Below are 23445 nucleotides of genomic sequence, written 5' to 3'. Positions count from 1 at the left end.
CTTTACTTGAGTATATTTCCAGTTTTTGTATTTCCAGTTTTTTATACTTTATATGCAACTCCACTCATACATCCCAGAGGCAGATATTGTCATTTTAACACCACTACAACTAATTTGATTGAGATTATTAATGCAAACCACTGAAGTGGTCAGATGGGTGGACCTTTCCAGATTTTCAAGTGGGCCCTGATCCAAAAAAGTACCAGCTGATGTACACACTCACAATGCCTCGAGCAGCACAGATCATAGCGGACAGTGTTGCAATTAGTGCACAATTGGTAATAATATTACTGTAATATTATTCATATTATTACAGGTATTAATCCAAGTCGCATTGTGAGCCCATAGATTGGCTATTTTCGGCGTGACAGGCGGACCATAAATGAAGCGTAAGACAAAGAGGAAGAGGCACAAAGGAGATTCTCCCATGGAGTCTCGATGGAGTGGTTTCCAGCTGGCTGACACATGTGTCTCATATGATTATGCAGATGGTGACATTATTCAGATGTTATTCCGTCGGATCATATTTACACCTGGCATTAAAATTAGTCCCCGGTATTGTACACACTGAAATACCATACAGTAGCTGTTACACTCGCCATGCAGCAAGTTGACAGATGAATTGGCAGCAGAATGGCGTTGTTATTGCTATCGGCTTATTTCTCATAGGTTAGGATATAAACTAGCTCTGGCCATAGGTTAACCTGACTCCGCCAGATGGGGCAGCAGAGAGTACACTGGGTCCAATGGGCTGCCCCATCTGGCGGAGTCAGGTTAGCCATAGGTGGCATCAACAGAAGAACACACAGGAGCAGCTCAGACTTGACGATGCCATTGCATCTTTTTCAGAATCATGACTCTGAGGAAGACGTTGAAACATGCACTCTTTTGTACTTGGCACATAAATAAAGAGGCATATAAGTTTCTGAGCTGCACCAGTCTATTATTTTGTTGTTGCAGCTTTTTCTTCCCAATGTAGTCGCTATGCCAATTGATTCCTCCCCACACACATGTGTGTGTTGTCACTGCTGTTGTATCCTATACTGGCTCACCTGCAAGTGAGGAGGCCTCACCGGGAGGACGTACTGTTGTATCCTATACTGGCTCACCTGCCAGTGAGAAGTCCCCACCAGGAGGAAGTACTGTTGTATCCTATACTGGCTCACCTGCCAGTGAGAAGTCCCCACCAGGAGGAAGTACTGTTGTATCCTATACTGGCTCACCTGCCAGTGAGAAGTCCCCACCAGGAGGACGTACTGTTGTATCCTATAGTAAATGCCTCACCAGCCAGCAGTGACATCATCTCTGTGGGGGCTGCGGGGCTCGAGCCCCCATGAAGAATTTGTACCACCTCTTTTGTCCTCACTGTCCGGACTGTTTACGTTTGCGCAGTTCAGGCATTCAAATGCAAAGGAGTGCAGGGGGGGGCGGGCCCCCGTGACAATTATAATAACTTTTCGTCTCTGCCAGCCATTGAGGAGCGCCACACTTGAGGGCTGCCTTCTGAATATATAATTATGCCATATACAACATTTGTGCTGTCAAAATGTTTAAAAAATATATCCCTCAGGGCGTTCCCCGGACCCCACTTTGCGAGCCGCTGCAGTAGAACAGCATATATCGTGACAAGGCCAGTCCTTCACCCTTGTCATGGGATGTTACGAGCAGCGCGACAGCCAGGCGATCCTCCTCGCGTCGACAATGACGAAAGCACTCATCTCTCCGACACTTGAGTCATTATAATCCTTCTCCTCTCATCTCATCTGTTTTTTTTCCATTAGAGCCCCAGCATTGAGCCAGAGCACTGCTATTGTACTGTTAAAGAAAGCCTTCACACACTCTGGATGAGGACAATGCCAAAAAGAGATATACACAGAAATCTACAGGACGGCGGCAGATAGACGCTGTTGCCACGCTAGTAGAATCCTTCAACAGAAAACACATTTGGAAAATGATTCAAATATTTTGTCTTACACGCTAGCTGTTGTGAACTGACCCAAAAATGGTGACAAAATGGGGACTCGTGTGGGAAGTGTGCATGTGTGTAGTCATCAAGACACACATTTTATTTTATAAAATGTTATAATTCGAGAGGGAAAATGGTTAAATGTGTCAGTGGGTTGTGTAAACACACACACACACGCACGCACGCGTGCACACACACACACACACACACACACACACACACACACACACACACACACACACACACACACACACACACACACACACACACACACACACACACACTGTCGAGCTGGAAACCTCATATGTAAAAAAGGAAAAAAAACTGTTACTTTCCAAAGGTATACCACATCTACAAGCTGAAAACGTGGATATTGTGTGACATAGTATGATCAAGTAGGGCGTTAGTTTACGTAAAAAACACAAAAAGCACGCACGCACGCACGCACGCACGCACGCACGCACAGAGTGCTCCATGGCTACAGTGGAAGGTATAGTGTTTTTGTGCATGCTGTAAGATTGGTCTCTTCCTCTCTGACCCTAATGGATCCCCCGCTCCATTTTCTACTACTCCCCTGGAACAGCCTCCAGACACAATAGATTTTCACTCGCTCTCTTTCTCACTCACTCTCTTTCTTTCTTTCTTTCTTTCTTTCTTTCTTTCTTTCTTTCTTTCTGGCTCCCCTGTGTGCTCACTTACGTCTTGTTGCTTCCTGTCGGGGGTGGAGAGGGACTGCGAGACAGAGAAAGAGAGACAGACAGACAGGGACCACGCATTTATTTTTTAGCATGCATGTACGGTTCTGTGTGTGTGTGTGCGTGTGCGTGTGCGTGTGCGTGTGCGTGCATGCATGCATGCGTGCATGTGTTCACCATTTTTAACTATAGTTGTGAGGCCCAAATGTTCCCAGTGTCGAAGAATATGTGATCAGTTATAGGTTCACAATAGGAAAAACTATTCAGGCAGCCAATGGTCTCACACACCTCACACACCTCGACCTACACAGTACACACTAAAGACCATATAATAGTTCTTATTTAACCCAACTGTCACAAGACATTTGTAGAACCATCCTCAGTTCTAAATGGGTTAACCCAGCAGAGTTCACTTACCACCTTCTTTCTTGCTACGGAAATATAAATGTGCAAGTAAGTGAAAATAGGCACAAGAAACCCAATTAAACTGTATTATCGTGCCAAATGTTGTCTCAGGAGAGTCTATTACACAGTATAGTTGGACATGACCTTTGACCGAATCCTATTTCTGGTTCGACATGAATGTTGACCTGAGGTCAACATTCAATTTCTCCCCAGAGCAAGCATGCAGCCAGGCAGGCTCTTATTAGCCCAGCGGTAATCTCGCAAGACAGATTCTGCTAGCGGCAGACAGACCGCATTTTCATGAGATTTAGCCTCTCAGACCCAAAAGGGTCTCTTAATTCTCTCCCTCCCTCGTACGAAGATGAAGCTGACGTGGCGCTGCTCTGCGGCGACGCGGACACAAGGGCTCCGCAGCAACTTTTGCAGGGCGGGTCCTTGGGGTCCAAGACAAAATAATTAATAATTAAAATAAAGAAACCTTGAACCTTGATATATATATTTTCATCATTGGATAAGATTTTGTACACAATTCCACACTGTATTGATGTGGTACCATTCGGAGAGATAACAGGCAAACGACCGTTGATCAAAATCAAAACAATTATACCATGTTCTGTAATTGTGCAGACTTCTTGTAAATTAAGTAATGCAGTTGTTTAACAATAATTGTACTCTTGAGAGTGTAAAATGGGTTTCATTAAAGCTCTCAAGAGTTATAGATTGCTACGGGTTACCAACTCGCCATCATTTAGCTGAGGACCAGCTGGAACCCCCTCAACCACTGCTTTATACACACCACTGCACACTATTGATCCACACAGCTACATAGAGCTAGCTGGTACAAAGAGCCTCCTACCTGTCATGTAGGGCATTGTGTGAGCAGGGTATTAAGTCATTTTGACCTGAGATCAGATTCTAAAAATGTCTTCTAAATCCTGACAGTTTTCTGAAAAAGCTATGTTTCGTTCTTCGATTTTTCAAAAATAGCAGACCTACAAGCTCGTAGCGCGCCACTCGGTGGCGCGCTATGAGCTTGTAGATCTGCTATTTTTCAATAGCTAAAGCATAACATGATGCTAACACCAAAAGGGGTTCCCGCCCAACATGGGTTAAGTCTGTACACACTGCTAAACCTAATTCTATACAACCTCCTTAGAGCTGCAGCTGTGTGTCACAGCTGAAAGGAATTGGATTGAATTGGCTATACTTCTAAGAAATATATCGTCGCTGTCGTCGGGCAGAAACCTCTTATCTCCACATTCTAACTCACCTTTCTTTTTTGCTCCCGATCCGATTCCGATCATTTGATTGTGAGTACCGATTTTTCCCGATGCGATATTTATACTTTACACTTATGCCAATCGCAATAGTACAATATCCCAAATCACAGACAATATCCCGTCTAATATCATGATATCGATATAATATTGATACTAGGGTTGTTCCGCTCACGTTTCTTTGCTCCAGATCCGATTCCGATCATTTGAAAATGACGTGATCGCCCCCGATTTCCGATCATGTGATCGGTTCGGGACAACCCTAGCCTCGATACCCAGGCTTTCATTTTCGTCGGTGCAAAAAAATGAAAGCTTGGAGGAACGCATTGGCCACTCTGGGCTAGAAGTGGGAGTCTACCCTTCCGGGTGGGCGTCGCTCCAAATTATGTGACACAGCGCTGCACTAGGGGGGGGAGGAGTGGCCGGGGCTGACAGACAGGTCGGTGAGATCCAATCAGGGCGTGCGCAAATCTCTGCCGCGACCCGCCCCTCTAGACCAGAAACCTAACACGTTAGCTCAGGCTAGGACAACCCTAATTCTATCGAACCTTTTGGGTTTTCATTTTTTTTTGTAAATTAATGCCCTACTTGATCATACAACAGCCTCACACAAAAGTATCAAAAGTTGAGAAGTTGCAGTTGAGGTGGTAGATCTGCGACTATGCTTTTGAATTGAAATACCTGAAAAGTAACCGTTTTGGACATGAGGTTTCCATCCGACCGTGCGTGCGTGCGTGCGTGCGTGCATGCGTGCAAGAGGGCTCGACTGGCTGCTGTTGCAGAGTTTCCATGGCAACCTCCACTCCTCTTACTCTACCTACAAAGTGCACCTCCGCCATCATCACTCCATTCCTTTGCACTTCCCCTCCCTCCCTCCTCCCCCCCACACCATCACCTCCTTTTCTTTCCCTCTCTGTCTCCCTCCCTCCCTCCTCCCCCCACACATCACCTCCTATTCTCTCCCTCTCTGTCTGTCTCCCTCCCTCCTCCCCCCACACCATCACCTCCTTGTCTCTCCCTCCTCTGTCCGTCTCCCTCCCTCCCTCCCCCCTCCCCCCACACCATCACCTCCTTTTCTCTCCCTCTCTGTCCGTCTCCCTCCCTCCCTCCTCCCCCCACACCATCACCTCCTATTCTCTCCCTCCTCTGTCCGTCTCCCTCCCTCCCTCCTCCCCCCACACCATCACCTCCTTTTCTCTCCCTCCTCTGTCCGTCTCCCTCCCTCCCTCCTTCCCCCCACACCATCACCTCCTTGTCTCTCCCTCTCTGTCCGTCTCCCTCCCTCCCTCCTTCCCCCCACACCATCACCTCCCTTTCTCTACCTCCTCTGTCCGTCTCCCTTCATCCCTCGCTCTCAGATTATTTTTGCCTCCCTCATCCACTTCAACCATAATATACTTCATCAACTGCATGGTGCTAACCGTGTTTCTCCTCTGCAACACATTTGTTTCGTCATAAACATCCAATGCAATGGCTCTTTGAGTCACCAGTACATTTCTGGGACCTTATAAAGAACTTTAAAAATACTGCTTTAGTATATAGGTTATGGTTCTTGGAACCATATTGCCTTTCAAATAACTTTTTAAGAACCATTATCTCTTGTGTGTTCCGTGCATCCATCCACTCCCATCCGCTGCTCCCTCTATATGGCCCTCTGGTAAATAAATGATGGTGCATTTAAGCGATGTGAGACTGCGGACCAGACAACACCAACTCAGGACTCATCCTGTCTAGCATCAGGGTGTTGAGCTCTGCAACGTCTCAGGACTCCTCCTGTCTAGCATCAGGGTGTTGAGCTCTGAAACGTCTCAGCGGCTTCGGCTGTTATCACATGATTTATAATCTCCGATATATCAGCCCTTATCAACAGCATGCAATGCAGCCAGTATGGACATTTCCACATACTGACGTTTGTTGCAAGCCATTGTCCGATGTGGCGTTGTCCAACTATTTACTAACCGTAACCCTGACTCTAATCCGAACCTCAGTCTTAACCAGCCATGAGTTCCCTAACCTCATATCATTCTTAACCAGCCACATAAATTCACTAACCTCATATCATTCTTGTAAGCCATGTAAGTCAGTTTCACAATGTTTTAGCTTCGGCGGCAGTAATTTCACTTCTGCATTTCCTATAGTCGCCTACTAGGCAGTATGTGGAAATGTCCATAATGCCTTCATTAAGGTCCTGATAAGAACACACTGGTGATTATCGGTTGATAACATTGGAAGTGGGTGAACGTCTCCACTCACGGTCACACCGCTACAGTATATAGTGTATCTACATAGTAGGAGGACCAACCCGCTCATTAGGAGCAGTTGGGGTTTCAGTGTCTTGCTCAAGGACACTTCAACGTTAAGTCACGGTGGAACCCGGCCCGGGATCGAGACGTTTCCGATTTCCAAGCAGCCGACATGCGTCTTTCTGGCTCCCTCCCTCCAGCCTGTCTCCCTCCCTCCAGCCTGTCTCCCTCCAGCCTGTCTCCCTCCCTCCAGCCTGTCTCCCTCCAGCCTGTCTCCCTCCCTCCAGCCTGTCTCCCTCCAGCCTGTCTCCCTCCCTCCAGCCTGTCTCCCTCCCTCCAGCCTGTCTCCCTCCCTCCAGCCTGTCTCCCTCCAGCCTGTCTCCCTCCCTCCAGCCTGTCTCCCTCCCTCCAGCCTGTCTCCCTCCCTCCAGCCTGTCTCCAGCCTGTCTCCCTCCCTCCAGCCTGTCTCCCTCCCTCCAGCCTGTCTCCCTCCCTCCAGCCTGTCTCCCTCCCTCCCTCCAGCCTGTCTCCCTCCCTCCAGCCTGTCTCCCTCCCTCCAGCCTGTCTCCCTCCCTCCAGCCTGTCTCCCTCCCTCCAGCCTGTCTCTCTCCCTCCAGCCTGTCTCCCTCCCTCCAGCCTGTCTCCCTCCCTCCAGCCTGTCTCTCTCCCTCCAGCCTGTCTCCCTCCCTCCCTCCAGCCTGTCTCCCTCCCTCCAGCCTGTCTCCCTCCCTCCAGCCTGTCTCCCTCCCTCCAGCCTGTCTCCCTCCCTCCAGCCTGTCTCTCTCCCTCCAGCCTGTCTCCCTCCCTCCAGCCTGTCTCTCTCCCTCCAGCCTGTCTCCCTCCCTCCAGCATGTCTCCCTCCCTCCCTCCAGCCTGTCTCCCTCCCTCCCTCCAGCCTGTCTCCCTCCCTCCCTCCAGCCTGTCTCCCTCCCTCCAGCCTGTCTCCCTCCCTCCAGCCTGTCTCCCTCCCTCCAGCCTGTCTCCCTCCCTCCAGCCTGTCTTCCTCCCCTCCGTTTCAAGCCCCTCCTTCTCTCCCGCTCTCCTGCTCCCTGGACCCCTGCCCTTATCACCTCCCTCTTTATTATTTAGTTCCATCCAAACCTCCTCCACTCCTTCCATCCATATACCTCTCTCTCTCTCTCTCTCTCTCTCTCTCTCTCTCTCTCTCTCTCTCTCTCTCTCTCTCTCTCTCTCTCTCTAACTAATTGAAGAGCAGTTGACAGGCGTTTCTGTCCACGGGAACATCAATCAGTGTATCTACCCTCCGCCACCACTACCACCTACGCCCCCCCTCCCCCCCCGATGACTGTCCACCAGCCGCCACACTCTTCTTCTCTGCTAAAGGTTAATTGTATTCATTATAGCTGGATGGACGGGGCGCAGATGTGAGAGACACAGAGAGAGAGAGAGAGAGAGAGAGAGAGAGAGAGGAAAGAAAGAAGAGTTACTCAGATTGCTTATACGGCAATACTCAAGTATTTGCATCAGAAAACACCATAAACACTAGAAATACCCAAGGTTTACTCACCTCTCCTTTTTTTTTATAGCACAAGCTCACTCGTGTTATGAGCTTGTATATCGGTGTATCAATGTTTGTTTTTTTCTGAATAGACTGGATAGATGTTATGTTTTATATAACTGAAGCTTTCAAATTATATTGTAGTGGAGAAAAATGTAACGAGAGAGAGAGAGAGAGAGAGAGAGAGAGAGAGAGAGAGAGAGAGAGAGAGAGAGAGAGAGAGAGAGAGACAGAGACAGACAGACAGACAGACAGAAGGCATCGTCTCTAATTAAGGTCACCCTGAATATCTTTGGCTCTGGTACTGAGGAGTGAATCCTCCACAGGCGACTAAGGTTAAACCTGCGACTCCTGCACCACCTGTCAGCTATCTCTCTCTCTCTCTCTCTCTCTCTCTCTCTCTCTCTCTTCCTCTCTCTTCCTAAAAACTTCCTACAATAAGAGTGATTTTTGTATTTTTTCCAGTTTTTCATGTGTTTATGAGGTGACAGTACTTCATTAGATCCCTTGGTGTGATTGTTATGTGCAATGATGTCTTCCCTTTGTATTTAGGGTTTCTTCCTGGAGGCTGAAACCTTGACAGTCAAACGTGCCAATGAAAAAAAGTGACATAGTGATATATCACAATGTCATACCCCTCCCCCTTTATCATACAACAACAGCTGTGGGTGCGGCTTCAGTTCAAGTGGATCCCATCCCACCCATCACCATTCACCACTCACCAGGCATACTTAATGAACTGGTGGGCGTCATTTTACGTCATTTTAACACCACGAACGCCCGGGGGTATTTAGGACCAGAGCACCCAGCGATTTACAGCGATTTACAGCAACGGAGCACATTTAGCGACGCACCAGGCGCTATCCCGGATGTAGCTGAAGTAGCTTGATGTAGCCAAAACACTCCCGAGGCGATCGACAACAACGGGAGGTATGATTAATTCTAAAGCGACTAGCGACGGGACCGCGATGGGCCGTCTAAAACATAATCTTTTCTTAGAATTGGACGGAATGATTTAGATCAAGAGTTATTCACGTTAAGATTTTCGGTCTCATCCGCTAAAATGGGGGGGGGACATTTTCGATGACGTCCCAACCGGAAATGACATCGAATGTTGCGCAACAGACGCTCCCAGCCTGTGGAGCGATGCGATCGGTTTTGATGTGCATGTTTTAGGGTGGAGAAAAATAACAGCACTTTAAAATATAGAATCATCACACCACTAAAAACATCTAAGAAACAGAAACAAGGGCATAGAGCCTAGAGGTACAACCGTGTAGCTATAAAAAACAAAATGCTTTCTTAAAAAAAAGGTATATGTCTCTCTCTCTTCCTCCACTTTATCTGTTTCTCCTTTCTTCTCTCTCGTGCTCCGTCTCCCTCTCCATTGAAAGAGAGACACCGACACCAGAGAACATGCTGTGTCTCTCTCTCCATTGTGTGATGAATGTGTAATGGTGGGATATCGCAGCAGCAGACAGTATAAAATGGCATTTCATAGTGAAATGGTTTGTCCTCATAAAAAGCAGCCCTGCTGAACCTACACTTACACACAGTACACAGTGTGTGATAGTATTAGATGTTATATTATAGTATAACACCAGTGTTTTTACAGCCAAATGCACTTTATATTTTCATCCGCTTGTGCTGGTTGTCACACATGATACATTATATAATTATGTGCATTAACATGCACACACGTGCACATGCACATGCACGCACACACACACATGCACATGCACACGCACACGGTCACTGTTATTCACCTTGTTGTCCACGCCTGATCCTCACCGTGTCCCTTTCCTTTCTCACCACTCTATTGTGTCTATTGATTGCCCATCTCAGGTCAATGGATGCACCTTTTTTCTTTTTTCAAAGCATCCAAATGGATAGAGTAGAGACGGGCGTTTCTCCTACGCCCCCTCTCTCACATTGTATCTGCCCTTGTTCTGTTCCACCTCGCTGGTACCTTAGTATCGTGTTCAACGAGGCATGCGGGTTGGCGTTAACGTTGTAAAAAAGACATATAGCCAACATTCTGAAGTCCTTCTGCTACTTTTTTTTCTCTTTTCTTTTTTTTTATTGATATAGGTTGAAAGTTATTTGACAGGAAATGGGGAGAGAGATGGGAGGGAAGACGTGCGGCAAAGGCCGTCGGGATCGGGAGTCGAACCCACGGCACGCCGTCAGGCTGGCTCAGCAGCCTGTGCTCAGACGGTTGAGCTAACCGTCCGGGCAGTGGTTTTCAACGCTTTTCATGTCAAGGCTCATCATTGATCCACAGACCACCATTTGATGAGAATGATTTAGCCTCTTAGACACACGACTTAGAATATTTTGTTGTCGTCGGATAAGATTTTGTCCACAATTCCATGCTGTATTGATGTTGGTAAAGGTAATAGAGCATCCACTCTGGCCCAGGTGCTGGACAAATGGAAATGTCTTCCTTTTGTATTGATGTTGGTACCATGCCCATCAATACAGAAATGACAATTATTCTGCATTCTCGTGTAGACTTCTTCCAAATTAAGGAATGCAGATGTATAACAATAACTTAACTCTTGAGAGCGTAAAAGTAAACCAAATGGATGGCGTTGGCACGGCGATGCCTCTCGTGGCTCAAGTCCGCTTTAGACGGCTCACACATCCCTCGTTTTAACAGTTTTTTATCAGAGCCTTTTACGCCTCGGGTTTGAGAACGCCACCTCTGCATTCCTGGAGTGCGGAAATGCCCGAGAAGGCACCGGATGACTGGACCCCTTCCATACCACTTCCATGTCAAACGTTGGATGTTTGCCTGTTTGAACACATTGACGTCCCAAGAAGTCACATTATGCATTTTGGGGAGCGAGAGAGAGAGTGTTGGAAGACATTATGCATTATCAGTGATGGACGGTAACAAAGTACATTTACTCTACTTACGTAATTATTACTTCTTATGACTTTGAGAACCAGTGTGCTAAACAAATATATACTAATAGAAACTTCCACCAAGCCAAGCCGGGCGCAATCTAGAACTCCTTTAAGGTCGAGCGACAGAGCGTGCAGTTACTATAGATACTGGTGGCACTTAACGCGCGTTCCCCCGGTGTCCCACCAGGTGCTGTATTAAGCACTCTCCAGAGATTCAGCCGCCAACACCTGACAGCTGAGATGACGGGAACATTACTGTTGGCTGCAACTCCCACAACACATGCTGTGCTCTGATTAGGAGCTCCACGCGTGCGCACACACACACACAGACACAGACACACACACACGCACACGCACACGCACACACACGCACGCACACGCGTGCACATGCGCACGCACACACACACACGCATGTATGTATTACTATACTTGTGAGGACTTCAACGTTTTTGGATGGTGATTTTTAGAAATGCCAATTTTGACCCTAACCCTGACGCCGAAGATGGCGTTGACGCATTGTGAGCTTATACTGTAGATCAGCTATTTTCAGTGCAAAGCAACTATTGTATAAATCATTGAATAACTGCAACCCCAACCTCTAAACCAAACCTGAATCTTTTCCTATAGCCTAATAGTAAATCTAACTCCCCAGATTTAACCGATAACACCAACCATGAAAAGTTTCTCCAAGTCCACTGTACTCGTGGAGACATTTGGCCCTCTCAAGTATACAAGAAGAAGATACACACTTGCACGTATGCACACACGCACACGCACACGCACGCACACGCACACGCACACACACACACCCACCTCACCGCCATCATCATCATCCAGCGTCTCACTGCAGCATTTTGGTGGAAAGTAACTAATTAAATACATTTAGTTACTTTTACTTCTACTCCACTACATCTCGGATCCAAATATTGTAGCCTACTTTTACTCCACTAAATTGATATGAAAACGTTACTTACTAGTTGTTACTTTGTAGAATTTGATTAGTATTACATTAAACAGTTCATTTCGGCCATTTGAAAATAGCCGATCTACAAGCTCATAGTAGCGTCATTGTCAGCTTGTAGGTGCGCAATTTTCAAAAGATTTGTTTATACATTTGAAAACTTGGTTACTTTATGTACATTTTGATGCGTATACTTTTACTCACCTACATTTTGAGTATTTCTACATTGCAGTATTGTGATACCTTTACTTAAGTATAATACATTGTGAGTTACTTTTTCCACCACTGCAACCCAGTGGCGGTGTGAACTGCGTTTATATTTCTGTTCTTTTTCCTCTTCTTTTCTCTGATGAGAGAGGATATCTGGCCCTCGCTGAGTGGCCCGGTTTGATTCCAATTTAAAACGCATCAAACCGCCGCACTCATTTTCTCAGCTGGTTCCCTGGTGAAATGAATTACTCTGTGGCTTCGAGTAGACAAAAGCAACACGCTGTGTGTGTGTGTGTGTGTGTGTGTGTGTGTTGTGTGTGTGTGTGTGTGTGTGTGTGTGTGTGTGTGTGTGTGTGTGTGTGTGTGTGTGTGTGTGTGTGTGTGTGTGTGTGTGTGTGTGTGTGTCCTGTGCAATTGAAGTCTGTACCCCCCGCGCATAGATGGCAGGCTGATGTTTTCTTCTGTAGACGTGCACGCACACATTAAATACTACTACTATGAGAGAACATTTCATTGGTTTTCATTGACTATATCTAAGCAATCCAACCGACGGATTCAAAGGACGTGTGTATACGTCCTATAGCGCATCTTCAATGATATCAAACGAGATATCTTCGTTCACCCCCGGGCGGTCCCGGTCACTTCCTAGTTTACCACTGCAGAAAGAATGCCTCGTATCTCCTAATCTAGGGCGCTCTCCGTGGTTTTGATCTGATGGATATACTAAGCTCTTCATTTCTGACTTCTCACCTGCCTCTCGTTCAATAATATGAACGTGGCCCAGGCGGTGGCGTAACCGTCTGGGCACCCGACTGGTAATCCAGTCGCAGTGTGCCGCGGGTTCGACTCCCGAGCCCGACACGGCCTTTACTGCATGTCTTCCCCCATCTCTCTCCCGTTTCCTGTCAGCCTACTGTCTGTCCCTTCAAAAAACCAATAAAAGGCGTAAGCCGCAAAAAAAATTCTTAAAAAAAAAAATAATAATAATATGAACGTGAGGGATCATCAGCGATTATTATGGGATTCTTAGCGAGGTAAGCAAGCAAAAATATGTCTCCGATTTTTTTCCGGAACCGAGCAACATTGCCGCTTTTACAGAGTAAAAGCGGCAATGTCTTCCTACATTGCAGTATTGATACTGGAATCCCGGCGCTGATTGTGTTAAACCTGGTGTCAACATGTTGGGCGTGTCATTATAGACAGAAAGAAACAGAAGGAATGTTGAACAAATCGCAAGTTCAATGTTCAAATATCCGTATAGTGGGCGTGGTTTTCTGGTTCCACTGAAAAAATGGCCCATTAATTTTTCCCATAGAGAAATACAAAAATACTTGTATGAATTATTTTAAGCCTAGAATCAAGCCATCCAGGATCCTGGTGAATCATGCCCACATTGGATTCTATGGAAAAAAATCTAATCAAAACCCCTAAACAAAGGGTATTTTTTAAATGTAGTATAATCATATAATGAAAAAAATATGACACACCCACACACACACACACACACACACACACACACACACACACACACACACACACACACACACACACACACACACACACACACACACACACACACACACACACCAGTGCAAAGTGTGTGCATCGCTGCCTCCACATGGCGACGAGGTGATGCTGCAGTCTCAGTGCCAGAGTGTCACAAGTCAAGGTCACACGAGTGTTGTTTGAATTAGAAAAACATTCAGGTTGGGGTTAAGATTAGACATCTGGAGTTGGAATTATACCTGATTTATCATTGTGAGCTTGTACTGTCGTTTCTGGTGTTTGGTTTAAAAAGTATAGCCTACACTAATCCATAAGCATGGGGTGTGTGCGTGCAGGTGCGTGTGTGTTTGTGTGTGTGTGCGTGCGTGCGTGTTTGTGCGTGCGTGCGTGCGTGCGTGCGTGCGTGCGTGCGTGCGTGCGTGCGTCCTCGCCAGTCAGTGCTGGCTATATCCTTCTGTTAACCAAATATAATAAAATAACTCAGAAGTCCTCTATGTCCTTGGTCTTCTATGTCTATGTGATGCTCATCTGGTGTGTGCGGCATCATGTATCTGTGAGTACATGCATGAATGAATGTGCGTGCTTGTGTGCGTACGTGCGTGCAAAGCCGTGCATGCATTTGCACACTGCGCGCATGTATCTACATACCATAATGTATACCAACATGTGTGCATGTTTGACTTATGTAGGGTATGCTTGTGTGGACAGTATATATAACTATACCACGGTGTACACGTGTGCTAATTTATTTAAAGATATTTTGCTGCCGACTGCATGAATCAGTATAGCCGCATATTTAATTAATGGTCGGAGTTCCTTGAGCTGACAATGCAGTCATAGCTTGTGTGTGTGTGTGTGTGTGTGTGCGTGCGTGCGTGCGTGCGTGCGTGCGTGCGTGCGTGCGTGCGTGCGTACTATTACTATACTTAAGTTGTGAGGGTTGATGTCTCCACAAGTATAGTAACCTTTTGTGAAACAGACATTGTGCGAACCATTTTCCTGGTCCTCCTCACAAGATAAATAAATGGTACAAGCTCACAGATCCACTACGTTCCACTCAAGAGTTAAAAACTGTATAAACAACATTGTAAATATTACACGTTGTGATTGTTTTATTTTGTAGTAATATTTCTAGTGTTTCCTGTTCACCTTCTAGCTGTTGCCTGTCTTGTTTCAACAATCATTTGATTGTTCTCCTTCTTCACCTGTGTCCGGTACATGTTTTGGTTTGGTATCATAGCCAATTGGCTGTTAATTACCATTTGTGTTCACCTGTGTCCTGTTGGTATCATAGCCAATCGGCTGTTAATTACCATTTGTGTTCACCTGTGTCCCGTTATAGTCAGTTCTTTCTGTGCTCTGCTAGTTTATAAACATTACCATGATGTAACAGTTTTCTGCCTTCTATGTACCTTGTAACTTGCTCTTCTCCTATATTGTCTCACTGCACTGGTAGTGTTTATGTCCTTTGTAAAAGGCTCTTGTACTACTTCTGTTTATGTGGACATAAATACATTATTCCAATGTGTGTGTGTGTGTGTGTGTGTGTGTGTGTGTGTGTGTGTGTGTGTGTGTGTGTGTGTGTGTGTGTGTGTGTGTGTGTGTGTGTGTGTGTGTGTGTGTGTGTGTGTGTGTGTGTGTGTGTGTGTGTGTGTGTGTGTGTGTGTGTGTTTGGCAGGTATCTGATCCCCTCACTGGACCGCTCTCATGCTGGCTTCTATCGCTGCATCGTCAGGAACAGAGTGGGAGCTCTGCTGCAGAGGAGAACCGAGGTCCAAGTGGCCTGTGAGTTAACACGCACGCACACCCACGCACACACACACACACACACACCGTCACGCCGTCTCGCTTCGGTGACCTGTGTGTCACCACAACACCAGCGGTATCCAGAAAAAGGTCAGGACCCCCCCCCCTCCGGCTCCAAAACCCATCGCCTGCTCAACATTGCACCGCGGCCACGTATGTACCCTTTCACTGCGGCAGGATGTGTTCGAACTCACGATGCTTCCCGACTCTCTCTCTCTCTCTCTCTCTCTCTCTCTCTCTCTCTCTCTCTCTCTCTCTCTCTCTCTCCGCCCCCGGAGAAAAAACAAAACATGGCAGATGTTGTTGACAATAGAGGCGAGAGGGAAAGAAAATAAGCGGGGCAGTCACATCAGAATGGAGGTAACGTTAAAATAAATAAATAAATAAATACAAACAGCCACGGCGACGCAATCAATCTAATGAGAGCGCTGAGTGACGACAGCTGTCGGGGTGGATGGCGCCCCCCCCGTGCCACCCGTTATCCTCCCAACCACCCCCCACACCCCCACCCCCAAGTGAGACGCGGGTGGAACTTTCACCCCGCCAGCATCTGGCGCTCGCTCCCTCGTCGGTGCTTGGCGCACAAACGTCGACCAATCCACTCGCCCACAGCACGCCACGTTGTTTACTTTGCCAGGCGACGGTGTGGTGGTGGGCGCAATAAAGGCTGAATTAATGGAGGATGATACGATTGTCATTAGGAGTGACACGGAAGGACGAGATGATCAGAAGGCGCTACTTATAGTTTCTCACACTTTTTTTCGTGTCAGGAACAGTGGTGGAAAAAAATACTCTAATTCTTTGCTAAAGTAAAAGTATCAATACTGCAATGTAGAAATACTTAATGAATAATCTACACTTTAAATCAGTTTATATCAATCCCAGGTGCGTTACAGTGATCCAGCGTCTCTTTAGCTGAACTCGGGAAGGGGAGCGCTTGATTTCCTTACGAACCCTGGCCGTGCGGGCGTCTAAGTACTGCCCGTGCTCATATGACTGTGTCTGAGAGGGTTGGAGGCACTCTGCTGCGCGCCGTGTCTCACCACGCCTCTCAGCCATTATAAAATGCAAGGCAACCTGAGAACTCTTGTGGCTTATTGCTTTATTCTACAACGCATTGTATTGTGATGTGTTGGGGGCTCGTGGGTCGGCTATTTTCAAGAGAGACACACAGAGAGACACAGAGAGTGAGTCTTTTTCGCCAGTCATTGAATAGACAACAGCACATGCAGGATGGCAGAGCCACAGCTCTCTCGGAGACGCAGACGGGGGGAAACAGGGCGAGGAATTAGAGATTAGGAGATGGTTTTGGGGGGTGTGGGTGTGAGGGGGAGGGGGGGGGGGGGTTGGGTACCTTCAGGTCGTCCAAACCACAGATCAAAGTCGAGGGATTTGCACACTTCTAGGATTTTCGTTCCGACTATAAGAAGCACAGCTCCGCCGCAAAGCCAGATTACCTTTTATTCTCTTTGAAAAGAGGAGGGGGGAGAGAGAGAGAGGGAGAGGGAGAGGGAGAGAGAGACACGGAGGGAGAGAGAGAGAGAGACGGAGGGAGGGAGGGAGGGAGGGAGGGGGAGAGAGAGAGAGAGAGAAAAAGATTGCCATCGACCACTATCTAGATGATGCTCCAACATCCCCATTTCAAAGCCCCCCCCCCCACACACACACACACACACACACACACACACACACACACACACACACACACACACCCTTGCCCCCCACCCCCCTCGGTTCGGAGCGTGTTCCACATACACTGATTATTTCCAAAGTGAGTGTGTGTTGTGATTTAATTGGACGTTTGATGTAATATTCCAGTGATTTTCTGCCGTGTCTCCTTCCTGAGCGGCGTCTCTGAGGCGTCTGAATAGCCCCCCCCTCCCCCACACACACTCCCCCAACCCCACCTCACCCCACCTCACCCCACCTCATAACAAAGTTAACTTCCACTTTTAGAGGTGTGTGCGGGAACGTGCCACAGAGACCCCCGGTTGACTGGCAGCGTGGCATAATGGGCGTTGGCGCACGGGGGCAGAGTGGCAAGCCGAGGCCAGTGCCGGGGGCGGGGTGTTGGTGTGAGAGAGCCACGATAATGAGACACGGGAGGGCGAGGAAATGGAAATGATCAGACCCTGTTAGGAGCTGATGGAATACCACCGCCGTCGTCATCGTCAGCCAAAAAACCTCCTATCTCCAAATTTAGTTTGGATGTTTTTTCTCTTTTTCGTCATTTAACGCCTTATTTCACAACGTGTCAAGCAAAAGTAGTGAAAATAGCCGATCTACAAGCTCACGATGCGTCGCAAAACGCGACGCATTGTGAACTTAGATAGGCTATTTACGATTACGTTGTCAACGTAGATCGGCTAATTTCACTATTTCTGGCAACATTTCCGTTCCATTTCATGAAAAGTAAAAGTGAAGTAAAAATGTTTTTTTTGTTTTTATGATACATACGAGGTTTCCACCCCTTAGTGACCATGTTACCGGAGACCATTCTCTCCCCGTCCGGTCATCTCGCAGCGTTGACCTCCTCACTCGTCTCGAGGGAGAGTGATGGAGCGAGCGCAATCAGCACGGCGTGTATAAGACGCCACCCTCTCTCTCTCTCTCTCTCTCTCACCGTGCATGGCCTGCGTGTCACCCAAGGTGAGTTATTACATCTCACTCATATGCTCGCGATCCCTTGACCGCCCGCCCGCCCGCCCGCCCGCAAACCACGAAACCATGGCAACCGCTCGGAAGCTGCCCTATCAAAGGCCAACGCCAAGACAACGGGGGACGGGGGAGGCGGGAGAGCTGTGGACAAAAGTGTCCATTCTTTTGAGAACAGGGTTAAAAATATGTGGCTAAAACTGAACAGAATTATAAAGCTCACAACGAGTCACGCCCCTCACAACGAGTCATGCCCCTCACAACGAGTCATGCCCCTCACAACGAGTCACTCACGCCCCCCACAACGAGCTTGTGATTGGCTATGTTTTGCCGTGTGACACTGGCCTACGGAGTATAAATTGGGTATAAACGTTTGCCTTGCGTTTCACCTTCTCTCAGAAAAGGAAACATTCTCTCTCTCGCAGTTCAATTCCATTCAAAGAGGCTTCATTGGCAGGGGGAAAAAATACATTTACATTGCCAAAGCAAATGTGAAGTGAAACAATCAAAAGAAAGAAATGTATCTCAGTCTCTCTCTCTCTCCCCCCCCCCCCCCCCCCATGCTTTTACCTTCTAGTCATGGGTAGTTTCGAGGAGGGTGAGCGCTCCCAGTCCGTGTCACAGGGAGAGGGCGCTGTGGTGCCCGCCCCGCGGATCCGCAGCTTCCCCCAGCCCCAGGTCACCTGGTACAGAGACCGACGCAAGATCCCGCCCAGCAGCCGCATGTAAGTCTGACGTTTTCCTTCTGTTTAATGAGCGGTGTTAGCCACTAGTACATCTGGACTTTGTGTTATGTCTTTAGTTCAATGTTTGTTTTGTAAACGCCATTGACAATGAAGGGAAAATGGATGTCATAATCTACCTCATTACGTCATATTGTCTCTTTATTGTTAATGGCGTTTAATGTTTGTGTTGGCACACCATTACATCACCTACAGTAATCAACATGAGTTAGACTTTAATATATTAGCGCCCCTCACTTCACACGGGTGTGATTTTTTTGTACTATTGAATCTGAGAAGCGTGAGTGGCGCTCATGGCTGATGGCGTATCAGCAACAACGTGGCTACGTAACCGGTGACGTTAGGAGATACAAGTCTGCTGCCGGCTGGCCAGACTGAGTAGCGAGGGACAAAACAAATCACGGAACGCAGCGAATCAGGCTGGAACCCAGGCTACAGTGTACTGTACCTTAGTGTACACAAGATGTAACAATAAAGTACAACCTTGAACCTTGAACATGGGCTTTTTCTGGCTAATGTTCTAACCAGAATATGGATGGTTGAAATGTTATATTCGGTATATCCGGTATATTCCGTTCAGTTGTCAATCCTAATTGCTGTCCACCCTTGGGTTTGTTTTAGTCGTCCGTGGGTTGTATACGGGTGATTTACTTTGTTGTTTAAATGCGTGTCAATCTTTACGCTCACACACTTAACTCTGTTTTCTTTAGGTTCGTCCCAGCGCTTCGGTTTCACCGTGTTTGTTGTTGTTTTCATTCTAATTGGTCTAATCTGATGGAGTGCTAATCATTCGGCGCTTCTCCCTGGCCTTCACCGCAAAGCACTTCTGGCACCGTGGGAAATTAGATGGGCTTTCTGACGGACGCTTGTTTATTGGTATTTTGACGAAATGCCGGGAGAGAAATGTAGGATTGTCATGCATCAACACGCAGTGGACTATCTGTCACCAATTGGTGTAAAGCAGTGGTTCCCAAAGTGGGGTCCGGGGACCCCAAGGGGTCCTTTAGAGAGTTCCAGGGTGACCCCAGCTAAATGATAATATAGGAACCAAATGGACCCTTATGGGTCTGTAACTCAGAGAGTGTATACAAAAAGAACGAAATGGACCGCGGGTGCATTTGGTTCCATTTGTACACTCCCAGAGTTAAATTTACTTTATTTTACAATATACATTGGGGTCCCAGAGATAGAAATGCCATTAAATGAGGGACCGTAGCCTAATTCAGGTCAAACCGGAGGCCTTGAAATGAAAATGGTTGAAAATCACTGCTAGAGCCGTGAAAACCTTCTCTTATGGGGGTCCTTGCCATATATTTTCAAATGCGGGTATAATTTTGGGGGTCCTTGACATGAAAAGGTTTGGGAACCCCTGGTGTAAATTAACTAAGTACATTTAGATTTCTGCCGATATTCAGTGCATGTATGCATGCACGCCCTCGAGTGTGCTCTCTGTGTGTCTGTGCGTGTGCGCGTGCGTGTCGAATACATGCGTTAGAAAGCCCATCTGATGGCGTTAGCATTTTGCTCACATGGGAGAGGTGACCTTGCCCTGAGAGGTTTGAGAGAGTGCTGTTTCCTTATCAGCTACTTATCACCTGTAATCACTGCTGGACACACACTGACAATGACACGCAATGACACACAGCCTGGCTCCTGTCATAGTGCTCTGATAGGCTGCGGGCCTACACCGCACACACCGAACACACACACACACACGGATGCGCACGCGCCTTATGTATCACTATATGAGGACATAATCTCCCCAGGGATTTTTTTTCCTGTGCAGATTTGTCACCTTCCCCGCCTGGCTTCCCTCCCCCGAACGTGGGCCAAATTGTGTTCGTATAGACACAATTGTTATGGTTTTGGACATACAAGCATGGTTTCCACCCGACATCGATGATGTGCTGTATATCTGCAGGATTAATCTGTGATGTGATGCTGTTTCCTCCATTACAAAAAAATCTCTCACTGATATTTGAAGATCAATGGTTTGAAAGTAAAAAGCCAAGATTTAACCCATATACTGCCTCCTGCTGGACGCAGAGCCAACCGCAGACTGCTGAGCCGATTTCAATGTAGCACACGCTGGACTGACATCCTGTCTGGGGCGTCCATCTTTAATGCTAAATAAATAGCGTCAATGCTAGCAAGCTAAAATGAAGCCATCCTTGCCTTAGAAAGCGCCAATGTTTCCATCTAAACCACCGGATAATCAGCAAAGACCTCGCGCATTTTATCCAAACCATGGAGAGCTCCGTAGATTTTGAGTTATTCAGCTTTTTCGTCAGCCTGTATAGAGCGTTGCAGTCCCGCCCCCTACCATGGCCCAGGAAATTAATCCCAATGCATTTTTCCCATAGACATTTCAAAAAGTATTTATTTAAAGACGGTTACGCCGCGGACAAAGCCAACTCGAGTCGTGACAACTCATGACAACACAAACAATATTTTGGACCAAACAAATAATTACAAAGAAGAAAAACAACAAAAAAAGTGTTGTAACCTGCCGTTTTTTTCTTCTTTCTAATTATTTGTTCGGCCCAAAAAATTGTGTTGGCTTTGTCCGCGGCGTAAACGTCTTTAAATAAATACTTTCTGAAATGTCTATGAGGAAAATGAACGGAGAATCATTTCCTGGGCCATGCTAGGGGGCGGGACTGAGATGCTCTATAATGGGAGGTGGATGGCAGCGCGGTCGCTAAAGAAGGAAAGGCAAAGCCAAAATAATAATTAAAAAAAGAGAAATCAGCGATCCGGTTTGATATCAATAATAAAGCTTATCAGACGGAACATTACGCCAGAAGCAGTTGCTGGTTGGATTCCTTATGACGGAACGTTCCGCCAGGAGCAGTAAAACAAGGACATGTCCATATCAACCAAAATGTTGGCCCTATCCCATCCAGAAGTCACAGTTCTTTGGTTTGCACAGAGCGGGTATTTCTTCCTTTGGCCGTTCAGGTTGATCAATTCTAAAACCATCCCGGAGGAAAACAGAACTACAGGTATGAGTCACAGTTGTGGAATGTAACTAAGTACATATGCATGTACTCAGGGGTGAGCTGACGGTATAGGGCTGTCTGGGGTTCCGCCCTGGTAGTTTGGAGATGCACGCAAGCCCGCACAGACATTCACAGTCGTGTCACAGGCGGCTCACAGCTTGAAACAATAGGAATGACCGACCTTGGATGCATATCAATGGTGACGGTCCATCCATTGCGTCGACCTGCTAAGTAGCCTACTGTAGGTGTTCTGTCTGAAGCACTCTAAAGAGTAGGCTAACAGTGGCTGGTGGATTCATGAACTAATTCAATTTCAGAGGTGACGTTTGCAAGGTAAATGCATAATTATACTATATTGTGGGTTAATAAATAGGTCTACATTTAGGCTATGTAAATCGGTGATTGCTCGCGAGCGCGTGCACGTGCACTAGTTAAAAATTCACAGCATATCCCTACATGTACTCAAGCACTGTACTTTGAGTTTTTCTTTTTTCTTTTTCTGTTTTTCTGTTTCCACTAGTTTTCAATACTTTACTTCTACTCAATTACATCTCAGAGGCAAATATTGTACGTTTTACTACACTAGTACACTTCTAAAACATACATTAACCACTGGCTATTTGAAAATAGCATCTATACAATACAGCTGATCTACAAGCTCAACGCGTCGCTTTGTGAGCTATTTTCAAAGGATTTCTATACATGTTTTAAACGTTTACATTGGAAAACCCTTACTTTTACTACTACTGCATTTTGGGGTATTGTCGTATCGTGCCTTTGGCCGTTGGGGTTGATCGTTTTCAAGACGATCCCTGAGGAAAACAGAACTGGGTGAAGTGAAAAAGCCAATCCCATTCTCCTTTTGTACTGTTCAAATTACGACTTAAGAGAAGTTACTGTTCCATGAAATCGTTCAACAGAAAAACCCTGACATATTCCGCCTTTCAGATGAGCAAACACTGGAACACTTGTTTCATTTGGATGTCTTTAAGTTCTGCTAGCTTTAACTCCAAAGGTCTGGAAAACAAAGGCAAAGGAAGTCGGTTTAATTAGTATTTGTTTAGATTTTTTGACAGCATTTGTCAGTGACTGTCTTAGTAGTCCTTCACTGCTCAGTGACAGTATTAAGACGTGAAGAAGAAAGAGAATGCTCCAGTTGTTCATTTATTTTCTGTGGTGTTTGACAGTGAGTTCTCAGCTTGTTGGAACTGATGCTGTCATAGGCTGGGAATACATGAATGTAGTGCGCTACTCAAGTAAATGTGATGTGTTGGCCACCGCTGTAAATAAACAAACAGAGAAACTAATAAATACAAAAATAAGTAAGTAAACAAATAAACAAACCTGTAGTAGTAGTATACAAGTACACTTTCACCCCTGGGTCAAATCCTACGACCTCGCGGAACGGTCGCCACCAGGTATTCCTAAACGCCTCAGTAAAAAAAAAACGATGCTCAAATCTAACCTTATTCCTAAACTTAACCTCCGTAAAACTACATGCCTAACCCTAAACGTATTCCTTATAGCCTCAGTAAAAACGACCG

The 23445-nt window shown here is 46.6% G+C and overlaps 1 protein-coding gene across 10 annotated transcripts in view; it reads left to right on the top strand.

The window, feature by feature from the left end:
- The window catches only part of LOC306915666 (protein sidekick-2-like), a 532391-nt gene that overhangs the window by 366995 nt on the left and 141951 nt on the right, over nucleotides 1-23445 (top strand). For 8 of the 10 annotated variants that reach the window (XM_079493153.1, XM_079493148.1, XM_079493152.1 and 5 more), the window contains exons 3-4: nucleotides 15374-15480; nucleotides 18734-18881. In XM_079493153.1, coding sequence (XP_079349279.1) covers nucleotides 15374-15480; nucleotides 18734-18881 — 255 coding nt within the window. Of the gene's footprint in view, nucleotides 1-15009; nucleotides 15037-15089; nucleotides 15148-15373; nucleotides 15481-18733; nucleotides 18882-23445 lie in introns of those variants that run through there. The other 2 variants (XM_079493151.1, XM_079493145.1) reach the window with 2 other exon arrangements.

This window comes from Electrona antarctica (genome assembly GCF_951216825.1).
Source record: "Electrona antarctica genome assembly, chromosome: 22".
Lineage (NCBI taxonomy): Eukaryota > Metazoa > Chordata > Actinopteri > Myctophiformes > Myctophidae > Electrona > Electrona antarctica.
The sequence above is the reverse complement of the archived record's forward strand: the minus strand, read 5'-3'. Positions and strand labels throughout refer to the sequence as shown.